The 26,883-nt window shown below is 37.4% G+C and overlaps 1 protein-coding gene across 9 annotated transcripts in view; it reads left to right on the forward strand.

Annotated features, from left to right (window-relative positions):
• Nucleotides 1–26,883, forward strand: part of ZMYND11 (zinc finger MYND-type containing 11) — a 107,240-nt gene that overhangs the window by 59,204 nt on the left and 21,153 nt on the right. For 3 of the 9 annotated variants that reach the window (XM_074574152.1, XM_074574155.1, XM_074574153.1), the window contains 3 exons: nucleotides 3,526–3,685; nucleotides 16,580–16,624; nucleotides 19,453–19,614. In XM_074574152.1, the coding sequence (XP_074430253.1) occupies nucleotides 3,526–3,685; nucleotides 16,580–16,624; nucleotides 19,453–19,614 (367 nt within the window). Of the gene's footprint in view, nucleotides 1–3,525; nucleotides 3,686–15,948; nucleotides 16,111–16,579; nucleotides 16,625–19,452; nucleotides 19,615–26,883 lie in introns of those variants that run through there. The other 6 variants (XM_074574154.1, XM_074574157.1, XM_074574159.1 and 3 more) reach the window with 4 other exon arrangements.

The following is a 26,883-nucleotide window of genomic DNA, read 5'->3' on the forward strand; positions in this document are numbered from 1 at the left end:
GTATTGCTTCAATTCCCTGTCTCCAAGGTAAGGCTAATCAGCTTTTGTTGAAAACAGCAATCAGGGATTGCTTTCTCTCCCTTGCTTGTTTTTTAACTTCTTGGTGCCAGATGCTTCAGTGCATGCAGTGCCAGGAAAAAACTTGCACTCCCTGGATTAGTAGTGTCACTTTTGCACAAAGACATTTCAGTATTGTTTTTCCCCGATCCAGTAATGAGTCTGATGTGGTAGTTAGGACTCCAAACATCCTGCTTTCTGTCTCTAGGCTGGAGTTCAACTTATTTTGTGTTTCTAGCATCTTTCACATATTGTGACAGTTTTTCACATTTCATTATTAAAGAACTTTAACTGTCTTTTCTGGTTCAAATCCTGTGCCTTAATAGCTTCTTAGATTATATGCCATCCTTCTGGATGAAAAGAAACAAGATAGGATTTCATCCAGACCCTGCCAGTGGTGTTTTATAGTCTTTGTGAATATCTGGCTACGTACACTACACAGGTTTTAACATAAGGAAAAATTTGGGGGGAGGGGGCACTTTTCTAGCCACAATTCTACTCTTCAAAGTAAAAACATTCTCTCTACATGTGTGTGCTTTCCTGAGAAAGCTGATAGCTTTTTACTTTAAACATGGAAAACATAGCCCTTGTGGATCTCCTGACTGCACAGTCTGAACATTGACTAAAGTATTCTTCAAAAAGCCACATGGGATTTATTACTCCCAATTTGCAGCTGGAGAAAATGAGATTGTTTAGTTGTAGTAGGCAGAACTTTCACCCTGGCTGAGAACACAGATTGGATTTGAGAAATGGGAGATTCTGGCCTTGTGCTTGTTTTTGCTAGTCCACACGCTGCCACAGTTGAAATAGGCAGATTAAACCTCTTAGCTGATTAGACTTGGTTTAAAGCTTTTTGGTTGGTATTATATGTCTGTTCTGTTCAGAGATGTGAGTGAGAAGTCATCATAAAACATGTAGCTTGTGTTCAAGAGTTTTGTTGGACTGTGTTTCTGCAACTATGGATGATGCAATGCAAAATACATGGTTTCTTCAGCGGGATGCACTGAAGATTATGGCACTGGGTTAATACTTGATTTCTGTTCTCAGACCTGTAGCAGCCTACTGGATAACTGTCGGGAAATCACCTCCTTTCTCAGTGCCCGATCTGTTCTATCAGTAAAATGGGAAGAATGATAGTACCTATGCTATGTATTTTGAGACCTACTAAAGACTTGAAGAATTTGCAGAAGACATGAATGCTGTGGCTCTGATGGGGAGGTTGTTAGTACAGAGGTAAAATGGAAATTTGCTGAAAAAACAATAAAGTTAGCAAATGCTGACAAAGATAATTTGCACTTTAAAAAGCTAGTTGTGTTTGCATAAATATGTGTGTATATGCACTACACATGAAATACATGTAACATGAGTATATAAACAATTGAGTTAAAGCTTCAGCATTTTATGTCTCAGCATACTAATGGTGTTCACTGGCACTGTGTTTGAAAGTGAAATAATAGTTTTGTGTTTCTGCCTGTTTAAGCCCTCCTTGGAGTTTTGAGAACTTGGAAAACTCATTGTAGTGTTTAATATCATGTGAACAGGATCTCATGTTGAGTTTAGGTTTCTACAGAAGCAGAGAGGGATCAGGATGGGCAGATGAGCATCCACCCAGTGTGATACAGAACTGAACTCGTGTGCTGATCTTCTGAGTTGTTGCTTGGCCCTCGATCCTTTTTGCTAGCCAGCATAAGATTCGTATGTATTAGCTTGGATCACAGATTTGCACAGAATTTTGTTCTTTCTCTATTAATTTAATTTATTATTACTTACTTTTTATGCAGTGGTAGGATGCACAAAGAAACCAGACTTGGACCATGTTGTGGTAGACATTGTGAAATACAGTAAATGGCAGCATCTGCATCTCAGAGTTTTTACACTAAAAAAACCCCCAAGATCCTGCAAACATGCTGCATTTATGTAAAAGCCTCTGATACCAGACAGAAATTTATAAATATCTGGTGTTGCTCTGATGATTGTATAATTTACTAAACAAATATACATTTCTACTCTGTCAGAAATTTACTATAGGATTATATGCGTTTAGTTTCCTTCAGAGCAAAACCAAAGTATCAGATTAGGGTAAACCAGTGCTCAGCCAAAGCTTGAGAGAGAATGCTGGATTGGACAAGACCTTTATGCATCCAAAACAATAAGAGGTTTGAAAGTCATATGTCTTCAAAGAGAAGGGTTGATTGGAGGGTTGACTACTCTTTATCTCATCATGAGGGTCTTCATCTCTTATTGTAAGTTTATAACTTCTAAAGTTCCTGTCAGCCACGTTATTAAAAACAAATCTGAAGTGATGTAACTTTTTTTTTTTTTTATGTAATGCTACTGCTTTAAAATAAATTTTCGTCAAGTTTGCTCCTGATAGCAAACAATTATATTTTTTGTGAAGGTGTTTGTGATGACAGTTGTAAAAGAATCGTGGATGCTGGAATTCATTATTAAGCATGAAACATACTATAGCTGACAGCTTTGTCTTGAAGCAGGCAAATTGTGAATTTCTCTGCTAGTAGACAGGTAAGGTAGAGCACCTGGAGAAACCAAAAACGGGAGAGAAATTCAGTTAGCCCTGTGATTGTAAGAGAGCTATAACTAGAAAAATATGTCCACAAAACAATTGGTTCCAAGTCAGTTCACTTATCTGCTGATTGCATGTGATTGCAGTTCTCTTCACTTCCCCATGTGCAGTGACTCATAGATATGTTCTTGGAATTCTGCTAAAAAAAATTCTGAAGTATAATGATCTTCAAACAGGGAAGTCATCTTTATTTGAGGGAAGATCATTTTATGTTGTTTACTCCAAGTTAATATTTGGTGTTGGTCTAGAAGTAAATTATACTGGTTTAAGGTCAACATTACAGAACTGAATCTCATGCATATACACAGTTTAGGCTATATGTGGTTTGTTCTCACCAGCGCAGTTCATCATAGTGTGATCATTGTGGTTATCTCAAGAAACGGAGAAAAACTACTTGGTACTGTAACTCTAGCTGTTGGGTTTTCATATGTGATGCATAAATTTCCCATTTTTTATCAGTGTGTTGTAATCATGAGCATCACATAGATTCATTGGTACATCTCCAGACTCATTTTGCAGTATGTATGCTATACGAAATATTACAGAAATGCAAGTTTCAATTAATTTAAAGAAGTCTCTTTAGGGGCACAAATGGGTGTGGAAGTTTAGCAGAGACAAGCCCAAGCAGTGTGCCTGTTAGTTTTGGGATATGACCATTTTTTTTTGTAGGTTACTGTGCTACTACTTGTCTAAGTGTGTACATGATAACTTCAAGGGGAGGCAAAGATGATGTGGAGTAAATGGGGAAATTGTATAAATTTTGACAGTTTAAAAGCAACCTAAAACTTAAACTGTGTATTATTTTTAATAATTTGAAAAATAGTATCTTTTTGCTGACACATTTTATAGTTTAACAATTAAAGACTTTTGTGCTTTGTGTGCAGGTATATGTCTCGAGTCCATGGTATGCATCCAAAAGAAACCACACGTCAGCTGAGTTTAGCAGTCAAGGATGGTCTTATTGTTGAAACCCTGACGGTGGGGTGTAAAGGGTCAAAAGCTGGTATTGAACAAGAAGGATATTGGTTGCCAGGAGATGAGATTGTGAGTATAAAATCTTTGAGAAACTAAATCATGATTTCTCATATCTTAGCATGAAACTTGTTTTAATTTCTATTTAAAGTTATTTATAGATGCTATATTGGTGCTTGTGAACAGGGAATTAATGCACTCTAAACTTTTTTAACCTTTTCTATTCCATAAAAGCTCTTTCTTCTCAAGTTCTGAGTTTTCTGCTGTGAAACACTGGCAAAGTCCTTTGCTCAGTCATCCCTCACTTTTATGTAATATTCTCTTCCACAGCTGTACAGGAAGACAGTAAATATTGGTATTACTTGAAATCCTCAGACGTCCTCAAATCCCAAAGATGGTATCTTTAAAAAAAAAAAAAACGAAGACAAGAATTTTTGATTAATCTTGCTTTAATCTGAATCTGAGGAAGGAAGAACTCCTCTCCCTTTCAAAAGTGCAACAAGAAGTTGTACATTTGTATACAAATACACATGCAAAGATGTGCTTTACAGATATTTGTGAATACCAGGGCACTCAGTTAGGAAGGATTTTCTTAGAAAATTAGTTACAGGCATACAGACATTGTTCCACTGGATGTGTAAAATTAATATTTAAATTGAATTAAACAGGTTGAAATGCACTCACAAAGTTAACTGAGAATAGTCCCATGGACCAGGAAAAAGCTTGCACAATTACTTTGCCTTGTTCAGAATTCCGGTCTCTGTATCTACAAGACCACGTTTTTGTAATTAAAAAAAAAAAAAAAAGAGTTCGGCAAAGCTTTAAAATACTTTAAAATACTTGAACTATGAACTGTTGCTTGGAAAATAAATTGCATCAAATACTGGTAAAATGAACAGCATTGTCTCGGACATAGATAATAATTTAAATTTTGAGGAAAACCAGAAAAACTCTACAGGAAAATAAATTCTGAAAACCACCGAAATGCTCATTACGTTATTGTAGCCATCAATAAGATCCTGAAAGTGAAACAACAGATTATTTTTTTTTGTTTTAAAGTGAGAGAAATAGAAAGTGGAAACAAGCAGTATCCATAATAGAAAACATTTTAGTTAAAATTATCCTAGTTACACTAAAATAAGGTATTGAAATATGTATTTAATGTACATTATGTCACTGTTATCTCATTCTAATTTCATTAGAAACCCTCAAGGGAGCCTTTGAAGGGTATGTAGCTTTGTTTTTACTATTTTCCCTGTGAGTAAACGTCTCAAAATTAGCCCTTTCAGGTATTTCTTATGTCAGTTTTTGCAGTTTAGAGGTGATGTTAACTATGCAGACTCAACATGGCATAAAGTCTGAGATCTGTAGTTATCTCAAGTATTCAGTATGGTTTTTTCCTCTGTTGCTAAGAGAAAAAAAAAAGACTCAAAATGCCTCACAATAGCCATTTCTTAAACCGTCATTCAAAAAATCCTACTTACTAGCAACATTTCTCTAACAAAACTTGTAAGATAACCAGCATGTAAATTCCCAGTGAGTCATTAGAATTGTGTAATTATTTTATCTCGGAATGAAGAATTGTCTTTGACTTGACTGAAGATGCTGCTTAAGTCACATTATGAATAGCCCTTTGGTTAGAAGTACTGACTGTATTTTCAGCGTGACTGATAATCCCTGATGCATTGTGCTGTGTCCATATGTCTGATAGCCATCTCAGTTGTTCAGAACACCAGTGCACACTTGACTTAACAGTTTTATGCAAAAATAGGAATCAGCTTCTGATCCAGGCCATGTTTCAACAGTACCCAGCCTCCAACTTCTTGATCCTAATACTGAATCAAAATGCTGCAGACACATGAAGCAAAACACATTGACTTGGCACAAAGTCATTCTCTTTGTTCTTTTATTCAAAAAATATTAATGAGTAACAAAGTGTCATTGTCATCACTTGACATCAGATCAAATATTTTCCATTCTCCAACAATTGGTGCAAAACCATGAAGTTTGGTATGTTCTGTACATTGGACACACTGGATAGTTTTACGGATGCTTTGTCTGCACTTGATCAAGTTCTTTGTAATTCAGTACTGCTCAGATCTGGTACTAATGACTGTTGAACCATGAGCTCAAGTTACGTTTCAGTGAGGACAAACACACAGAAGTCTTTTCAGAGATTCACTTGTAGGAGATAGGGCTCTCTGAAATAGGGCTATTAACGTTGGAACAGGGCTTTCAGACTCATCAAACTTCAGCACATACAGACAGACCCTTGACCCAGTTGTCAAACTCAGTTTGACTGGTACTACAGGAACTTGGAAAGCTTATAACGTGAAAGAGAAAGACTTGAGAACTGATCCACTACCTGTTGGCATCGGTACAAAAATGCCCTTGGATTTTAGCTTGTTTTCTGGCACCACAGTAGACATCAGTAAGCACAGCTGTTTCAAGGAGTTAGCAAAAGGACACATTCCTGTTTTCCCTCCTCCCATTTTTTATTTGAGTATTTGCTCAGTTTTTGAAGTTTTGGATCTAAATTTTAGCATTTTAAGTCCATATTCAAGTAAATAAATTACTGGCCTGGGCTGCAGAACTGCTGAGCACCTGTATCTGTTACTTACATAGGTGCCTGACTGGAGGCTGCCACAAGGCCTAGTTTTAATGATGACTGTGAACTGGTTGCTAAATGGTAGCAGTAACTAAAAGTATACAGATTATGAAAACAGCTCTATTTGAAAAAGATTCATTAGATGATAGTCTGTGGAGCCTTCTTACATGCTTCCAAACATTTGCCCTATCCAATAGGTTGACATAATGATAGATCTGTGCAGTAAGGGCACAATCTCTGATAGGGTTAATCTTCAGTGGAATGTGTTAAAAAAATTACACTACTTTGTTACCGTTGTTCTATTGGTATGTTGAAGTTGTGGTAAAAAAATGAAGCAAAATCTCATATATTTAGGGATATCATACAAAACAACAAGCTGAGGTGCAAAGACAAAACAGTTTGAGGTCATCAGGAGGCCCTTCCAAAAGGGACAACTCATGTGAAAATGAATATTCTGAAAAACAGGAAAAACGAATGATCAGATTTAAAAGAATATAAAATTGTTCTCTTTTTCTCTCAGATGTACGTGGGAGAAATATTTTTATATAAGTTACTAAATTTAAAATACGGAGTCAGTTGCCAAACGTACGGTCTTCCAACTGATATTTAAGGGTTAGTATCTGTCCAAGAACTTTGCTGCAAATATTAAATATTATACCTCCAGGGCTTGTGCAGGTATTCATTTTGTTTGCTCATTTGCCATCTATACAGATGTTTTGCACATTTTCAAAATGCATTCTCATCTTACAGGCTTTCTCATCTTGCAGATGATTAATGCGTTTGACAAAATAAATGAGAGAAGAAATTATTTTCCATAAATATCGAGGATATTAGTTAGGAATTTTGCATTTTCACTGTTTGTCGATGCCATTATTATGCAATTCAACAAAATCTCTGCAGCTTCTTGCCTTGCAAGGGAAATGTCAGTCCTGAAGTCTGGTAATGAAAGTTTACTTTTTCTTTCTAAAAACTTTATTTCTCATGGAACTTGTGGAATTTGGAAGTGGTATTTATTATCAACATAAAATAAATTATCTCCGTGCTCTTCGGGTGTAGAAACAAATTTGCAAATCAGTGTTGTTAACTATGTTTTCAATACAGTCAATGAAACGAAAGGGAAATGTAGTTCTTGAAGAAAAGAATCATGCATCTCCTTACTTATTACGTTCTATTTTCAGTTAAGCCATAACTTTTATGTACTTTTGTCTGTGTAAAATAGTGGTCAGTCTAATTCCAATGAAAAACATCAAATTAAAGCATCAATGTAGCTTTATAGGAGGGCTGGATACAGTTCTTAGAGTTAGTTTGTCTTAGGCATTTACTTACTTTGTGATTTTTCTACAGACAGTGGGTCCAGAGCTATTTAGAACATTTAATGTGCTAATTCTCCTCATGATTTAAGTCATAAAACTGCACTGACCCAGAGAGGGGCATTATGAATGTATAATTTCAATCTGCATGTGTTCATAAAGCCAAAAACCATTGTGCTTTTCCAAAATGAAGATGTGTTAGTAACATGAGTTCATTGTTTGCATCTGAATGCAACATATCTCATAGTACTGCTGTGGTTTAAAATTGGTTTGTAGTGGTCAGATTCTCTAACGAGATGTGAAGAGTGAGGCTTCACACTTATTTAAGGCACTTGGAGCTATTTCTTCACTGACAAAATACATACAAGGTGATTATGTTTGCAAGAAGTCACTCTCTTACAGAGTTCTATTTTCTGATCTTTTAATTGATTGCTTATAGAAAGAGCCAGCAACTCTTTTGGCTAGTTAAATCCGACTTTGGGGTTTAGTTACAGTTATTTTCCCGTGCATTTAGTCCTCTCCATATGAAATTATTGCCTCTTCAATCCTTCCCTCTAAAGATCTTTTGGTTTAGTGGAGAGCATGCTATTTGGAGGGGCAGTTTGCTTGCTTTTCTGTTTTCAGAAAACATTAGAAGTAGAATGTGCTTTTTCCCAACACACCCATGTATTCATAACTTGCTAACTCATTACTGGGGATTTTCTGATATTTTATATCTAGAAATTAACGATGCTTGCTCAAAGTGAGTCCAGATACTTTCAAGTCACAAGATTGCCTAAATAATCACTCTCCTCATTCTGACTGCTTTCTCATCATTTTAACCTTTGTTGTAACACATTGCCAGCACTGTGAGTGTTGAAGGTGATTTTGTTAACCCTAGTGACCTTAGGCATACACCCAGTGATTACTGTGATTTGATGTATTGCAGCTTCAATTTTGCTAGGATCAGTCTATGAGAAAGGAGTATTTTGGCCGTTATGTTTGTGTTAATCTAAATTGTTTTAGATTGAGCAAAGGCCGGGTTTCTTACTTGCCGTGCTTAATTGCTTTTGTAATTATATTGATTTTTCCATGCTAGGTCAGTGTTGGTAGACAGTTTTTTGAACTGGCTATGTCATCTCGAGTCTCCGTAAATATGAAGATAATTGTAAAAAGCTTAAGAACAGTCACTGTGAGGGTTTGAAACTTTTCTGTACATAAAATACAGTTTAAATTAAAGAAAGAAACTCCAAACCTCAAACCAAAACCAACCTACATAGCTACCAGTTATTCCTAGCAAGCTAGAGGCTACTAACAACTAGGTTGAGGAATGGTTTTAATGTGCATCCCATTCATTTCAGTTAGAAGCAGAAGGATAATATGAAACAGCAATAGTGACAGACAGTGCCTTCATCATGAAAGCTCTTACTACTACATGTCACACCAAATGAAGAAAAATTTCCTTCAGTGTTTAAAAAATTCTCTATTTGTCTTATCCATCCATATTGCCTTTAATCTGAAGTCCTGTGTGAATTCACTGATCCAAAGCCAAACAGCCCAAACCATGATAGATACAATTTCTCACATGTTGTAACAAATTGAGGATTTTCAAGGCTAGAACATTCCAGGTAGATTCCTAATTATTGTGAAACTACCAGTGTTCTTTACATTTGTTGATTCACTGATGCAAAGACTTAATGAATGATCTTGTGAAAGAGAAAAGATCAGACTGGCTTTCATCTCTTATTCCACACCTCAGGAGAGTATGAGGAGCCTTTGAGCGTCAGGCCACATAACAGTCTGGTCACATGAGAGCACTCAAGGGAAATGAGCTTCTGGAATTCTTTGAATCTTTCTTTGCTGTCTATCTTTCCATTCTCTAAGGTCCCATCATTCAGAGCTTATTTTGCCACCATATCAATCCACTGTGTGCTAAAGGCAATGATTTTTCCCACAAAATTATTATCACAAAGTGCACTAGTGTAAAATTCTGCTTATTAATGAACTAAAAAATCAGCGTCCACTGGTGTAATATCCTGGTGTGGATTTGTGAAAGTTCAGAAAAGCAAATATTTTCAAATCGCCAAATCAAAGCATAGACTATTTTATCCTTGAGAAGCAAATTAGAATTCTGAACTCCCACCTCATGGATGAGAAATTCTTGCTGTATTAAAGCCAAGACCCTCCTTTATGTTTGCGTTAAGACTATTAGCATGCAGCTCATGAGAATGGCCTCACTGCCATTCCAGTGGCTCTTCCTGTCTCCAGGTGGGTTAAGAATCAGGAACAAGTCTCTGCATTCCCTTTCCAATCTTGTTCTTCTCTTCCCATCTGTTCAGGAGTATTTCTTCCCTCTCCTCTACTTATCCTTATTTTTCATCCCCTAAAAAAGGAGCTTACACTGTTTGGAGGATCTTCATGTTACTGAAGATTACACTAGTAGAGACCATACCTAAGAGATGACACTTCTTTTAAACTGGCAAAACAACCTCATCAGCATCTTCACTTACCTCTCACAGATTTGCCACTTGACTTTTTAAAATTCACTGAATGTAATGCTGTATTCTTCTTTGAGGCGTTCACTCACTGTTCTAGAGTTGAGATACTGATGATGTTGTTCACACATTTCACAAAATGTTTTTTCTGATTGAAAGGGTGTTCAAAGAATGATAATTTACTTACAGGTTTGGAGTAAACTAGTCAAACTAGTCTGTACAAAGCTTCCATCATGGGATTTAAATTATGCTAATGGACTAGATGACATAGATCAGTCCATCTTGAGTTTGTTCTGAAAATATGCATGTTGGTTTTTTCCACCTCCTTTGTGCCAACCCTGACCTGGTAGTGTTGTTTTTATTAACTTTGCGGGTTCAAAATGCTCTGCATCTCTGGCAACTATTTTGAATCTTTTATTATTATGTCATGCCAGTCACTGAATGAAACTTCATTAAAGCTGTTGGACTTACTAATATTCATGCTTCATGCACAAAAAATGCAGCCCTCATGCCTTTATATCACTGACAGCTGAAACAATACCAGCCACACTTACAGTACAGGGGACATGGACAAGAAGTTGGAGATTTAAGCAAAGTGGGTAGGAAGTTCTGCTGTTGGTTCAGATTAAATGTTTCTGTGTGTGAAGCATCAACCTACAAAAAAACACTACAAAATTCCATGGAGAAGATAAGGCTAGAAAAGCAATGTAAACGTATTTTAAGAAAGGAAAGGGAAGAGACCCTTTTTGTGCACAGTTCTTGGAAGGAAACTTGGAACTACAAGCAAAGAGATGGTTTCTTTCTGGTCTGGATTCATCCTCTCTCTAGGGGAACAAAGCCTTCACATACAAAATGTGGAGATAAAAAGCATTACACCTAATAAATACTTCACTCCATCACTGATTCATCTCCCTAATGAAAATAGCCTACAGACCTCCTCTTGGCTCAACCTAAGTAAAAAACAGTGACATTAATAGCAAGCAAATCCAGTTTCTGAGGAGATAAGTTGAAAGTTTCTATTAACCTTGAACTCACTTGGAACATGAAGAAAGAAAATAAAATATTTCCATTTGAAACTATTTTTGATTTGTAATATCCTGGAGGAGAATATTTGTATTGTCTCACCTCAAATAATGTAAACTACTGCTACCCAAACACGATCTTCTTGGGAGGGAAACTGAGATTTATTCTTTGCTTCGGGAACACAGCTCATAGTCTGAGAAGATAAGTGTGACAGGGATTTTAGTAGTCATTTTGGCTGCTGGCATGCTACTACGCTTCTTGAAAAAACTTCACTTCTTTAGCTCTGGGAGCTAGAAACTGGCTCTATACTTTGCAGCCTCTCACCCTGCATTGTCCAAGACATACCTACAAGGTGGGAGAGGGAATAAAAACATACCTGTCTTGGCAGGCATCCAGAGAAGACTTTGGTGGTTTCTGCCAGAAACAGAAGACTTCTTAAGACAAACTGGCAATACATTAATTAGACAAACTTAGGCTTGCAGATTAAACTCAATGAAAGAAAGCTAAAAGTGTTCTGAGAGGCTGTGGAAATCACTGCAGAACCTGAGTCTTCTTGCATCAGTGCCTCAGAAGAGGAAGCAGTTATCAGTGAAGAACATGGAAATGGATTATCACGAGCCTATAAGTATGTCTGTGTTTAATATGCACTATGGAGAAGGAGATTTTGGTCTGTCTCTTGACTAATGATTTTTTATTAGTTCTTTTTAGAATAAAACTGATTTCTAAAATGAGAGAAATTAAAAATAATGTAGAAAATCCCAAACAGTTAATTGCTGAGATTATGAAAATCATGGCCATAATAAATAAATCAATAAATAAATCAATATAAGTACTTGAAATTAAGCAAGATGCCTAGGGAGTTGTGAGGACACATGAACTTATAATTGCTTTGGATTTCTTTGTGATAAAATATGGGTAACGAATACCTACCAAGAGTCCTACAGAGTCAGTTTGTGGAAATCCATTTTAAAGATGAAGCCCAGGTCATCAAAGGAAAGGATCTGTAAAGGCAACTGATTTGCAGTGGACAGATTATCCTGTCTGTAAAAGCATGCATCATTGTAGCTACCTGCTGTCGTAGTTTTCTAGAAAAAGAAGGAGAAGATAAAGTGAAACAATTTTCATAAAGGGATTCTAGCTGCTGAACTCTTTTGGCTTTGAAGGAGAGATGGATGCTTGTTTATTTGCTGAGCATTTCTGATGAGCAAAAGCAGTAGGAAAAAAATAGATGCAAAACAAGAGGCAACATATCTAGGAAACTACCGGGGAGAAAAAAAGCTTATTTTGATGCTGAATTTACTCTAATGCATTACTCTAACGTTAAATGTAAAATGTGAGATGATCCAAGAAACTTTATCATTGTAAAGCAATCATCCGGGTCAAGTATGGATCCTGTACAGCAATGATAAAAGGGAAATACTTTATTAAACAGCTAGCTCACCATTTACCTGCTGCAAAGATGGAGTAAGTCCTCTGGGTCATCAAGGAATTAATCATGCCTTCCTCAGTTCGGAGCCTAACCTATTGTTCTGATGAAAAGATAAAAGCAGATTCAGTGGGCTACTGAAAGCAAACTTACAGGAGGATTCATGCTCGCTAAGGACTAGATGGAGCCAAGGATGTTGTGGCATGAAGAGAAGGCTGACCCAAAGGGCAGGAGGAGGACTGCCCTCACAGCAGTCTAGGACCTCTGGCGAAAAACATACACAGTGTCCCCACTGCGTTTGAAAAAATACTGGGAATGGTGTTACATGACACATTATGTTTGTTTGACCCAGGTAGTATTCAATGTGTGCTAATGTCTGAGTGAAAACCAACATCTGCCAGAGATCTCTGATAAGCTGAAGATGTTTTACTAGCTACTACCCAATGAGATACAGCCTGTTTAAGAAAAGAGGCCTGTGCACAAACAAGATGTGCTCTTACAACTGCTCTTGTCTGAGCCTGTTTCAGACTGCCTTTTGTGTGGGGCACGGATTCTGATATTCACACTTTGAGAGAAGTGTTGGTGAACAGAGAAATAATTTTAAGTGCACAGTACCTGTTTACAGCAAATGTATAAGTAAGAAGCATTTCCTTTAGGTTTTGTAGCAGAGGACAGCAGTGGACATAGGTAGTGCGTCCCCGCAGTGGTTTGTCATGTTTGTTGAGTCATAAAGACTGCAAAATGCACTGCAAAGTTTTAACAGTTATCTATAGTAAAGCTCATGTCTAATTGAGAAAGCTTTGATGGGAACAGATGCTGCTTGAAAAAGACAGAAAGGAACTGATGAATTAAGAGTGGAAAATGTGTTTAGAATGAAGTAGATGCTGCATTGTTTAATGTGAATGGGGGCATAGGTTCTTGCGGCATACTCTGAGACCTCTTAAGGAGAGGACTCGGATACCAGAGAGGAGTGATGGTATGGTAGATACACCCATGCTAGAATGCAGTAGCACCACTTGTTATTATGATAAAGGCTTTTCATTTACAGCAGAAAGGTTGAAATACAAAAGATTAAGTACAGAAGATGATGATGGATGCAGGTTGCAAAATGAAAGATGTGAAAAAAGTAAAGTGTAATTCTTGCGGGAGGCATTTCTTTCAATGTATCTGTCCCCTTGGTATGGACTGGTAGTCAACTTTGTTGGGTTCCAGCGAAGAGTTACTGAAAGGCAACAAAGAAATCTTAATAGCAGAATCCAAGATTTTAAAAGGTTCTCTCTTAGCTGAAAGTGGTAAAATTGAAAGAACTCTGATGTTAAAGCTGATGGAGGTGAGGAGAAGAGAAATAACTGTTCCTTATGGCTGTTCCCGAATTGTAAAATACCAGAATCCAGAACGTTTGCCTCAGAAATTATATCTTCAAATTGGGCATGACCTATTTCATTAGATGTCAAAGAAACGGGAATCTGAGAAATGGTAGGAACTCATTCATTGAGATCCGTTACAGTTTTCCAAAGGGTTATGAAACAGTCAGGAAAAGATTACACTAAAGTTTTGGGTTGGTGATTTGAAAACGTCTTGAAATAAATGAAGTGTGCAAAAACTACTATTTTAAAATTGTTTATATTTTGGAAACAACTTCTTTCTGCTGGCATGGACCTTGTTGCCATTCTAGATTCCACCACTGTGACAGACCAAAAAGTGTCATTAGGATACAAAAAGTGGTGAAATCTACTATGTATCTAATAATATTCTTCCTTCAGACCAAATGCGAAAAACTGTTTAAAATTCTTTATCCGCTAGATAGCTGGAGCTGTAGGGACTGTTAAAGCACACACACTACACAGGGCTGACCGTGAGTTTGCGCACAGGTGGGTCTGAATGAAAATCCAGTGATCTGGAGGCTGTGTGTGCATGAGTGTGGATGAGAGATATAGAGAAACACCACAGCAGTGCATAGGTAAGCAGCAAAGAAACTCTGGAGAAGCACTTGAAACAAAGCAACTGGGGAAAAAAAACGTCCAAAGAGTGCTATGGAACAAGTGCCACACAGGAAATGCTGGGAATCATGAGCTCCATGGAAAATGCTTTCCATCATTTGCGTCATATTGAATTTAGGACAGCAGAACTGTATGTGTATTATTCATAAATAAACATGATTACGCCAAAGAGAGAACTGACTTATAATTGTTTTTCCCATCTATGTGACCCTTTTTTTTTTTAGCTTACTGGTTGGGTCCAAAGGATATCCATAATTTGGATGGTTTGGGAAATGTAGTTCAACATTGTGAAACCAGCAAATCCCCGTAAAGGGGAGTTTCGTGAATAGAGTTTTGCCTTTTTTCCCCCCTCCCTTTTCCTCTCTCCATCTGATAGTAGAGTGACTTAATACCGAGTATCTGGGCTACCATTAAGGGACTTGGAGAAAACAGATTAACAGGTAAGAAATGAGCTATGTTAATGGAATATGCATTATAAAAAGGCAAAGTGGTCCTTTTAGACAGTCTAAGAAAGGAGGTTATGTTGTTTTCATATGCTATACCTACATATAATTTATAGGAAAATAAAAATTTACTAATTTTTTTTAATCTTTTTTTTTTTACAATAATTATGGGCTTGCTAAGGTATGGAAGTGACCTAATAGTTACAATTGTGACCTGTAAGTTATTGTTAATTTTACTGTCAGTATGTGCTTCACATCTCCTACTTAATGGTATGCTAATTGTACAGCAGGATGTCACATTCTCCAACATACAGATTCCCTATTTCAATTACAGCTAAGTAAATCTCCATTACTAATGAGTAAGCATTTCTTTTCCACGTACATTTGCATTATAATGGACATTTTCTTTATGCACTAAAATTATTCTTTCCTTGACAACAACTATATATTTTATTCTACAGTAAAGGCTACGACATGATGATTCATTCCTTTCTGTTGGGTTTATCTGTATTTAAATTGTCAAATGTTCTGGATAGCCTGACATTTTCTGTCCCATGTTATTTTTCTGTACTTCCAGAATAAATTTATGTATTTGCTTTAAGGCAACCTACTTAAATCAGAAAAAAAGTAAGCTTATGTGCCGGACATAATTTAAGCCATATTTTCAAAATTGTTGCATTGTTTCATTCGTGTTGCTGAGAAATCTCAACTATTTATATCAGTGCAAAGTGACCTTTATGATCTAATGTTTGACTGATTTGAATATAAAGAACAAGTGACCACAAGTGACCCCTATCACTGCAAGATCCCACTCTGCTTAACAGAGCATAGCTCTTCGGCTATTAAGTACAATCCCCCAAACAGACATTTGCTGCCCTGCTGATGCACGTATCTACAAATGCAACGGGCAGCTGAGTAAAATGACGGGGGAAGGCCTCCTGTTGCAGCTGAGCTATGCAGCGTTGCTGCCAAATCCGCTCCCTCCTGGGGGTTGTGGCCAGTCACTGGGTGCCGCTGAACTGCTGAACTTGGGCAGCCGGGTGCTGCCGGCAGAGGATTCCCTTCGTCTGCCAGCGCGGTGACCCAGGAGGCTTTCCCTGCCCTGCCTCAGGAAATAAGGTTATTGGCAAATTGAGTCCCTGTGGCGAAGATCCTTCCGTCATTCCACACGGCCCCGGGAAAACATATCACCTTTTATACACAAATAAGGACTGTGAGTTTTGTTGATAAAGTGATAGATTAATCTTTGATAATGTGCATCAAAGAAGACGTTGCTTTGATTTTGGTGGGGCCACTGCCTATGCAGTGAATTATGTTACAGGGATCTTTTTTAGACGGCCAAAGAAGGTTTATGTATCAAAGAGAGTGCATTAATTAACAATCATTAATATTCTTGACGATTTCTAAATTGGCCTGGTGGTGGGTGTGTATATGGGGAAGAAGATGGGTGTTGGGTTCTTTTAATGATATAAGTACATGGGATAGTTTAAAGAAACAAAATGTGGTAAAAGCACTAGGTAGCATACCAGAAATGCAGGAGGAAATGTATGCAACCAGATGTTAGAAGTAACAGATTGATTTCCTGGTCACTGTGCATGAATTCTTTCTAGCCTTGTGTATATCCTGATAATCAGATGGCTTACAGTATAGATACAAAGTTTGTTTTGTTTTTATTTTGAAAGGCCTACGGTATGCAGCCTTTTTCCCAGACAGCAGCAAAAAACAAGGTGAACAATTTTTGCACTATGTGGTTTTGAATTCTGTCATATTTTCTATTACGTTTCTGTCTTCCATTAGGATAGCTTAGTTTACTATATTAACCACCACCATCATCCATATCACTTCCAATTCTGAGTTTAGTCTACATTATGTATGTATGTAGTTTGATGATTTTTTCTCTCTCCTGGGGGCTGGAAGTGGTTACTCACATGTTACAGTTCAAGATGTTATTACAATGGTTGCCCTTTAATCAGTCATTTTTGGAGTGGCTGATGACACCTGGTGGTGTATTTTGTAAATGCAGACTTAACCGTGTTTGCAGCTGGCGGAGAATTTTGACCTGTCCGACCCCAAGCACTGACAGTCAGAGTTTGAGCCATTTAAATGAATCTGATATCCTGCATGAAAAAAAAAATACGTTGGGAGAAAATTCTCCTCCCATTCAAACTTATGTAAAGCAAAAGAAGCAATAACATTTCATTGCTGTTGGAGCAAAATTAATGCCTCTGACCTTGCTGTTGAAGTCAATAGTGTAGTTGTTCACAAGGGCTATGTACCTTTTTTTATTTTCTTTATTAACTTTTCAAATATATTGCATAAATTAATGTTTTATATATGCTTATGCACTAAATATACTGCATTAAACTAGAAATCTTTTCTGTGAAAACCTGGGTGATTATATTTAGAAATAATGATCTTTTCAAAACTTTACAGTGTGAATACTGAAGGAAGCTTCTTCTGGTGTTTTATTTAACGTCATGGTTTCTGGCTTGAGTGTATGATTTTTCTTGCCAGCAAGTATATTTCCTTATATGTTTATGAAATTCCACATCTCTTTGCCAGCATATTTCCTAACAATGGAATATCTGGGATATACCAATAAGTAGCTAGTATGAATAAAAATTAAGACTCCTGGAATCCTGATTCTGTGGTGAAATTCCTCAGTAGCTGGGACCTATTGGGGTCTTCTCAGTTTGATTTTTATCTGGATAGATCTTTAATCAAAACTGATTCTTTTTCTTGCTTAATTGGCCCTTTACTGCCATCTGATATTTTTTGTTTGTTTGTTTGTTTTATAAAGAAGATAAGCATTACATTTAATATGAAAGAAATACAAAGCAATACTTTATCCTGATTTTTCTCAGTCTACAGGCAAATCAAGTACGTTGACAATGCAGTATCTTTAGTTGTTTCTAAAATATCATAAAAAAAAAAGAGCTCCCAGAGTTCACTGCCACTGGACTTTGTGGAAGGGGAAGGATTTGGTGAAATGATAATTTGTTCTTTGTAGACAAATTTGGTGGTATTATTATCCCATTCTGAGATACAGAGAATTGGCAAGTAAAATTAAATGAGGAGAAACAATAGAAGAGTCAAGTTACACTGTTAATCTGAACAACAAAGGAGGGCAAAGTTCTGAGTTAAAAACTCATTGGTTAAAGGTTGCTTGGGGTTTTTTGTCCCCTTGAATTTACTGCCCCTGCAATATGCCCCAACATTCATGGTATATAAACTTTAGTGTAGGCAAGCTGGGTTGAGGCTCTCCCTAAATCTCATATATTTGTGGGGGCTCTGGTCAGATGAATTATGTACACAACACAGCTGCTCTTCAGCAGAAGGGACTGGAAGTGCCACTTCTGTGTAGCATTTCTTGCGCTGCTCCGTTGGAGGAGACCTCTCACACAAGGACTTAAATGACCGTAGTTCCCAGGCATGGGAAAATGAGAATCGGACAAATGCCAATTCTGGCAGTTTGTGGGAATTGCTAACTCCACCTTTACAAAACGACACTAAAAATAGCTCAATCAGATTTTTATCAAGATAATTTATTGAAGAATAGGAATAATTTTTTCAGAGATCTGAACCCATTGAAAAGTGACATTTGACATGAAAAGGCATTGGGAGTTTTATCTGAGATATGACAGCTATTTTGCCTTCTAAGTGTAGGGAAAAGCGTGGCATTTCAGATAACAAACATCAACATTTAACGGTGGCCACTGGCAGTTCTGCTTGGTTTTAGTACTTACTGTAGATTCTTAGAGCAAAATTCTGCCTCCAAATTATATCCATGCTGCTCTCATTTACTTCAGCAAAGCTTGTGCACGTGTTTCAAAGGTCAGAATTTGGCCGTTGGGGCTGAATTTTCAAGGAAGAGTGTATTAAAGACATCTGTGCATCAGCAGAACCATATCCTTTGTCTTCTGTAGAACATTTCAGGAATAAGCCTAGTGCCATTGGGCACTGCAAGTGAAACATTTTCTGTTTTTTGAATTGCATCGGGATTGCTTAGCAGAAACATTTCTTGCAGTAATAGGTTCATGATTTCATTTATTTCTTGTAACTCAAAACTTCGATGCTGAAAAGTTGTCAGTTTTAAGAGAGTAAAGACTGGAAGGGACCGCCCTTCAGAAAATTACAGTTGAAAATAAACTGTAACAATCAAAACAAGAGGAAATAGTCCAAGGAAATAGGTATGGTCTGTTGAGGTGCACAAACTTTTGTTTGTAGTCTAATACAGAGAGGTCAACAAGTGTTTTTACACAAAGGTAGAAAACAAACCCACTTTTCATTGTGGACAGAGCTCATATTGAAATTGTTACTAATCAGACACTTGAAAAAACTAAAACTTGGCATTCATATTCTATTGGAGTTAGTGTGTATTAAATTGATAAAGATCTTTAAGCATGTAGGTTTTCCCCTGTTTTTAAACATTATACACTTCTTTAAATGTTTATAATGTCTAATTGCTGCTGGATTTCAAGACATATCAATTTTGTTCTTAGTTCCTGCAGATTTTGACAGAATATCATACCAAAATATTTTGTATTTTTTGTAGGACTGGGAGACAGAAAATCATGACTGGTATTGTTTTGAATGCCATTTGCCTGGAGAGGTGTTGATATGTGACCTGTGTTTTCGTGTGTATCATTCCAAGTGTTTGTCTGATGAGTTCAGGCTTAGAGACAGCAGTAGTCACTGGCAGTGCCCAGTTTGCAGGGTGAGTACCTATGAGATTTCATGTGCTGATTAGAGGATTGATATTCATTAATAGATTCATTAAGGTGTCCAGATGGTCTGGCCAGGTTAATGGATAAAGAACTGAATGTTGAAACGATGGTACATAACTAGAGCATCTATACAGAGATACCAAAATATGGTGCATGTAGCAGATGGTCATTTTTGAAGACTCCAGCAAGTTTTACTTATGCATTTGAACGCACACAGTATACTGTGTGGGAATGTGTGTACGTATGTATGCCACGTGTGAATGCAGTACATTGTGGAAATCTTCAACACGAGTAAACAAATTGCTGTATAAGATGCTACTGTTTTTACTTAACATCATTTTAATGAATCGTAATGTAACTTTTTTTGTATTTTGATGACTGCATTCTTAATATTTTACTGGAATCATAATGTACATTATAAAGCCACAATCACGTTACTGATGAGGGCAGTATCAAAAAATATGGGATGAAATCCTGCTTGTCATTTACTTGTGTGGATTCTATTGATGCAAAAAGGCCAATCTGGATTTCACCCATAGCATCCATATCTATATTGCTTTTCTTCAAAATTGCTGTTCTTATGAGTATGGTAGGGAGACAGCAAAGAGTGCTTTTTATATACTTTCCAAGAATGAGCAGGTATGTTGTCTACATGTCAGTAGAAGACTAAACATTCTAGTCAGGATGGTGCTTACCAGTACCTGGCCTTGGATCAGCCAGATACTTCTCCTTTCTGTTGTCATCTCCATGTCACCTCCCCCAGTGGAGCACATTCCTAGGCTTCCTTAAATGGAGGGAATAATGCATATGAATGTTTAAGATAAAATCGTTGCTATAGAAAGGCATAAAACTGCTTGTTGCACTCTACCTTGGATTGCTGGAGGGAGAGCAAATTCCCTTGCTAAAAGCTTAGATCTAGCTGTGGAGCAGCAGACTGACCTTCAGATGATCTGTGCTGCAAGGAATGTAAGGGTTCAGGCGCTTCCTAGCACGGAGAAGCGGTTTTGGAAAACACGTGGATTGTTTTGTTTCAAAACAGCACTTTCTGACTGCTGTTACCTTAGAACCAGTTGTAAAAAAAATGCTGCCTGTTACCTCGGAGCGGGAGCTCTCAGAGTTTAGGGAAATAGCAAGAAAATTGAGCCTGCCTCAAGGAAGTGGAAAGGAATGAAAAAGAAGCAGTGGCAGGGAAAAAACAGTTAAGAATAAGGACTGTATCTCTCCATATTGAATTACTAGCATTTAATTTAGCTACTCAATATTATCTCTATTAAAAACAAGAATGACCATATATAGATGATTTGCTTTCAGATTTTTAAATAAATCTCTTTAATAATTGTTGGTTCTCGTAATAAGTATTGATAGTTCTTAAAATTGTTAAAATTAGGTAAACTGGATCCAGTCTCCACTCTAGTTTGCTAATAATTTTAGATGATGCTTGGTGAGAGTAGGGAATGTAAATAAGCCATCTTGTATATGAGATGGCTTGTGACATCTATCTTGGATGTCGTCAGAGTGGAAATGCTGAATCATTGCATGAAATATGCACAGATACGTAGGGTAGTCAGCTTTGAGAACAGTTTGACTTTCACCCTGAAGCCTTTAAATCCTTTATGGCAATGATATTAAAAAAATGTTTACCTTGAAAAAAATCCTGTGAAACTCAGACCGTGTGCACTGTGCCTGTCTTTCTGCATATTGGTTCCCTTTTGTTATACAATGACTAAGGAGAGATTTTGGGGGCTCTTAAGTACTTCCTGCCCCAGAGATCTTTGGCTTGCTCAGTGCGTCAGATGATAATCAACCTATTTTTGTGAATATTGCCATTTTTAATGCCCTGGCATCCTTTTTTCCACCTGTGCTGGCAGCTCCTATTTTCCTTATAATTAATCCAAATCACTTCAAGGCCTAATTCTGCAAACTTGGACTAAGGGGGCTTGCACAGTCCCTGTAAGCAAAGGAGGTCTAGTTTGGCATGGGAGTTAGCATCCTTGTGTCAGGCTTCAGTATTCTTCTGCTCCTTTCTCCCCACCTTCCTAGGAAATGACTGCTCTAATTTTATTTTAAAAGCAAGAGAGAGGCCTATATTCAAAAAACTATGGTAATTTGGAGAGCTCTGGCTGATGTCCAGAGGACGTAACAGAGCTTAACTATCTTGCATAAGGGCAATGGGATTTATTTTGCATTATCAGCAGTAAATATACATGTTCAAGAAAAGTAATAGCCAGGACAAAGAGATGCATATATTTTCATACTTTATTCTTGTAACTGGACATAGCACTTTTCACCTGGGGATTTCAAAGCTTCTTACAAAGGTGAAGTAGAAGTATGTTTGAAACCTAATATATTGGGAGAAATAATCTAAGAACACTTCATTCTTATGTAAAGATTGCTTCTGTATTGCTGCCAAGGTCAGCAAGCCTTTGGATTATTCATTTCACAATTGCTGGTTGTACTAGTTCAATCAACCTATGCAGCTTTATCTTGCACACTTGGCTACTCAGAAACATTTTATAAAGGACATTGACAAGGATTTGTTCATAAATTTAAAATATTTTCCCTCCCATAACGTTTATGGCAGCCCCTTGCAAACCTTGCTCTGAACTCTCTTTCCCTACTGGTGGTTTTTCTGCACTGCATCCATAAACAAGAATGTCCAGTTCCTGGCTTTTTTTTAAACTTGACAATACCGATCTGAATATTTTGTACCCTACATAATTCTCAGCAGGAGTCAAGAGTCAAACAAAGTTCAATTCAAACCACATTGCAGTGATTGAAAAATTTCCCTGACTGCTGAGTAACCACTCTCTTAAGTGAAATAAATTGGTATTATCAGCAAAATTCCTGGTAGACAGGTCACAAGAGAAAGGCTCAATATCGAATGAACTTAGAAGTTACATTCCTCACTACTGGAATGGTCCATTCAAGACAGGGTTAGTCAACTCGAACTCTTGAAGGATGCAGGAGACTTGTACAATTTTGCTGCTCTTTGGTTAGACAAAAAGAGAAATTAATTTTCTCCAGCTGTTTAGCACCTAAAGACTACAGAAAGTACTGAAAAATATTAGGGGTTTTTTGGCAGGTAAATAGATATGTGCAAAAATCTGAGTAGGAGAATGTTGATCACATGTTTGGGAAACTATGGTTATTCCTTTTTTAAAAAAATCAAATTTTAAAGTAATTTTATAGAAAGCCAAAATTATGCATGGTGACATAACAGTTTGTCCAAGAGGAATAGATTTTGATTTGTGAAACAAAAAGAAAGAATTATTCATATGGCTTAACTTGACTACTAAATTTTTTGCAATCATCTGAACAGAGATTGATCTTCCATGCATGTGCTCTACAAGGAATTATAACCAATTTATCTATCATAGTGGGTATTTCAATATTTCTGGGTTTTATATATATATGAGAGTAAAGTAAATTGTAGAGCTTAAGATATTAAATGCTGTGCTGATAAGTATTCCATAAATAAGCTATTTCTGAATTCTGGTACTGTACTAAGCATTTCATAGAGTACATAAAAATACACCATCATGCAGTTCACAATCAACGTTAGACATAATTTGGCAAGTGAGAATGACAAACAGTAGAAAGTTAGAAGCACAGAAAGATGAAGGTTACTTAAGTGAAGAAGCTCAAGTACTTAGATCAGAGGGTTTTAGGTACTAGCTGTCAGTCAAGATGGTTGATGTAAAATACGAGGAAGGAAGGAAGAAAAAATATAGCTCTATTGACTTGCTTTATGGGGTGTTATGGTAGGAGTTTGTTAGGTAACTGTATGATGAAACATATTCTATAAACATAATTTGGAATAATCACACAAATAATAACCAAGGATTGGTGGGTGAAGGGAAGTCCTAGTATAGGACCCATATTAGCAACTGAACCGTGTGGTTCAGTGCGCAGAGCCCACACCTGGGGAGGCGTTAGTGCTTGGCAGGTCCCTCCCATTCACCTTGCAGCCACGTGCACACTTCAGTAAATCAGGGAGTCAGCAGAACTGGGCACTGCAAAAGGCATATTTAATAAAGTATAAAGGAATTTGTCCACAGCAGTGAGAAAACTGGGAAACCTCCACTTAGTACCTCCTACCGCCTTCTCTGTGCATGTAAAAGCATCTTTTAATTCATATGATGCTTCATACTCAGAAGGTGCTCAATGCACCATACAAGTACCAACCAATTTGTGGATTCAGCTGTAACGTTTCCAAAAGCACCCAATGCTACACCCAAGTCTAGTTTAACTGTATATGGTCTTCAAAGAGGCAGGTCTTATGCCACATTCTGCTCATGCAGATGCTTTTCTGTATGCTGCTTAGGGCGTACGGCACACTGGTTGCTCTGAGACCCACCCCATGTGCCTGCATACCTTTCTTAATGGTACAGGAAACCTAAGGACCTGAGGGTTGGGAGTTTGAGAGGGCAGCAGAGTAGTAAAGGTTTCCATATGTAGCACCAAATTCCTCTGGAAATTTAAGCCCTAAAAAAATTCAAGGGCCAGTGGGTAAAACAAAGAATTTCTAAGCAGCAGTGGCGAGTGTATGTTAGACTCATGCACATAGTTCCCCTCTGCAGATATACCACTGGAAACCTGAATTGTTTCTCAAAATGGAACTGGTGCCTTAGAAACATGTATCTGTCATTGAGCAGCCTTCACCTAATCCGTCACTGAACTGAAATGAAGCTCTTTGATGTGTGTATGCACATGCCAGTTGAGGGAGGAAGGGAAAAAATATTTGTTAATGGAATATTACAGAGAAACCTCTTTACATGGAGAAAATGTGATTTAAATTATTATAGCTAGACAGAATGCTGGCACTAACACATTGCATTTCTTAGAGTTTCCCTGTTTTTTTCTCTTCAATTGAAATATTGCAGCAACTGCAGCATAGTGACCATTGTCACCCTGGGAGTTGAGGGCTTCATGCTAACTCAGGGTGCAAACGATAGTCATTTTCATCATAAATGGTGCTACTGCAGGATGGAGTGTTTCTCAGCAGTACCCCTCGCTGCTGCTAACCTTTTGTGCTCCGTAAAGTTTTGTAGTGAATTCCTCCAGTATAATCATGTCAGAATTGCTAAATAACACAAACCTGCACAGTGCAATATATTGCTAACCACTTTAGCAGCTAAGCAGTATTATTAATCTGGAATACTGAATACAAAAGGCAATGTAAATCCAACCTTCAGGTACCAGCGTCTAAGAAATAGATGTGCCATAGAGAGTAAGGCATATATAAGCTGTGTCCTGCACCCACAAGGAAAGAGTTAGGTTGCAGCCTTGGCCTTCCACCTACCAGATCTCATTAATCTTCTACATGAGGATTGCTATTGTGAAGGTTATTACTTCACTCCTGCATCCCCTATGTAGACAAGCATGCCTGACCAAGCCTTTCAGTTTATTGTGATTCAAAGCAGAAGGGTTGCAGATTTCTCTAAAAGTTGTTGTGATTTAGGAGTCGTCCTTGTCGTGGGTTAACGCTGGTTGGCAGCTCAGCACCACACAGCCACTTGCTCACTTCTCCCCAACTCACAGTGGGACAGAGGAAGAGAAAAGGACAAGTGAAAACAAAACTTTTGGGTCAAGATAAAAATTATTAAATAAGTGCAGAAATGGAGTAAGAGAGAAAGAAAACAAAATAAAACAAGTAACGCAAAGGCAATCACTCACCACCCTCCATGGGTAGACTGATGCCCAGCCAGTTCCCAAGCAATAAACAGCTAACTCCCTTAAGCCCCCTCCTCTCCCTTTCTATTGCTGAGCATGATGTTGTATGGCATGGAATATCTCTGGTTAGTTCAAGTCATCTGCCTGGTTTTGTCTCCTCCCAACCTCTTGCGTACCCCCCAGTGTATTCACTGTGGGGCCAGAGTGGGAGACAGTGAAGGCCTTGACACTGTGCAAACACTGTTCAACAAGAGCTAAAACATCCATGTTTTATAAACACAGTTTTGGTCACAAATCTAAACCATAACACCATGTGAGCTGCTATGAAGACAATTAACTCCATCCCAGCCAGACCTAGTACAATCCTATATTAAGATAATATATCCTACATATAGGATATCCACAGGTATAAAGATCCTGATAATCTTTTTGGGCTGGATTGCATCTTCGCAGTGTCCTTGAAAGAAACTTGTTTAAGAAATGAGGTTTGCAGTAGCGTATCTTAGTAGATCAGACTGTAGGAAAAGATACGCAGTGGATCTTGCCATAAGTCATCATCATTGTTTTCATTTCCCAAAGGTAGAAAATAAAAGAGCTAATTTTAATTTGTACTTGCTTCTATATCACTCTGGCTATAAAGGGACCTGAAAGTGAGTACATTTTCTTGTGTCAGAGCAATATAAATAGATTTTATGCAAATCTTATCCCCCATCTAGTATTATCTATTTTCTTGCTTTGAGTGGCTCTAGATTGACTTCTCTGAGAACACTACAAGTCTTCAAAATACAAAGTAGGGGTTTTTTATTTAAAAATTACACATTTTCCATTATAGATTCGAAAGAATGTGTGAGTGATACCTCCTAAAGGGCTAAGCTTTGTTGAAAAGTGAATGAAGTGGTTGGATTAGAAATTGTTTTCTACAAAGGGTGAGCAACCTTGCCATAAGGACATTTTGCTGGTTTATAGGTTCCGATTCCCTAAATTCATTACCTTTCAACATTTAGTAGAGGAGCCCGGAGATTAAATTTTTCTTAAAATAAATCAATATAGGGAATTGAAGGAAAAGTGGAGAAATTCAAGTTTGCCTGAGTTGGCAAGTTAATTCTATCATTTTCATTGATGCTTAAGATAATATTAGTTGCTGACATCAATGATGATACAAAGCCAGGTATCTGTCTTTTCTTATGATCTGAAGAATAAGACTGTAAACCATCTATCTTAACACAGTCTCTTACAAACTGTCTTGCCCAGCAGGGCATGAAAAACGGTTCGCATGAATTCTGAAATACTTTCAAAGGATGATAAATTCAGAACCATGTCAGAAAAAGAGGTGTAGAAGGACTAGTCAGTGCAAGTGAATTTTATTGTGTCCTAATAATTTTCAGTCTTTTAAAATGCTGTGTCATTAGCAAGCATACGGCACTCCAGTGCTTAAAATGACAAAATGACAGTAGTGTTTCATAATGCATATAATCTAATGCACATTTGGGTTTGCATTTGCAGTAGCAATGTTAATTTATGCAAAACCGAATAGGTGACTTGAATTCCAGCAGAATGCACGTTCTCATGGCAGAGAAAGTATAACA

Source organism: Larus michahellis, chromosome 2, assembly GCF_964199755.1.
Source record: "Larus michahellis chromosome 2, bLarMic1.1, whole genome shotgun sequence".
NCBI classification, from domain to species: domain Eukaryota; kingdom Metazoa; phylum Chordata; class Aves; order Charadriiformes; family Laridae; genus Larus; species Larus michahellis.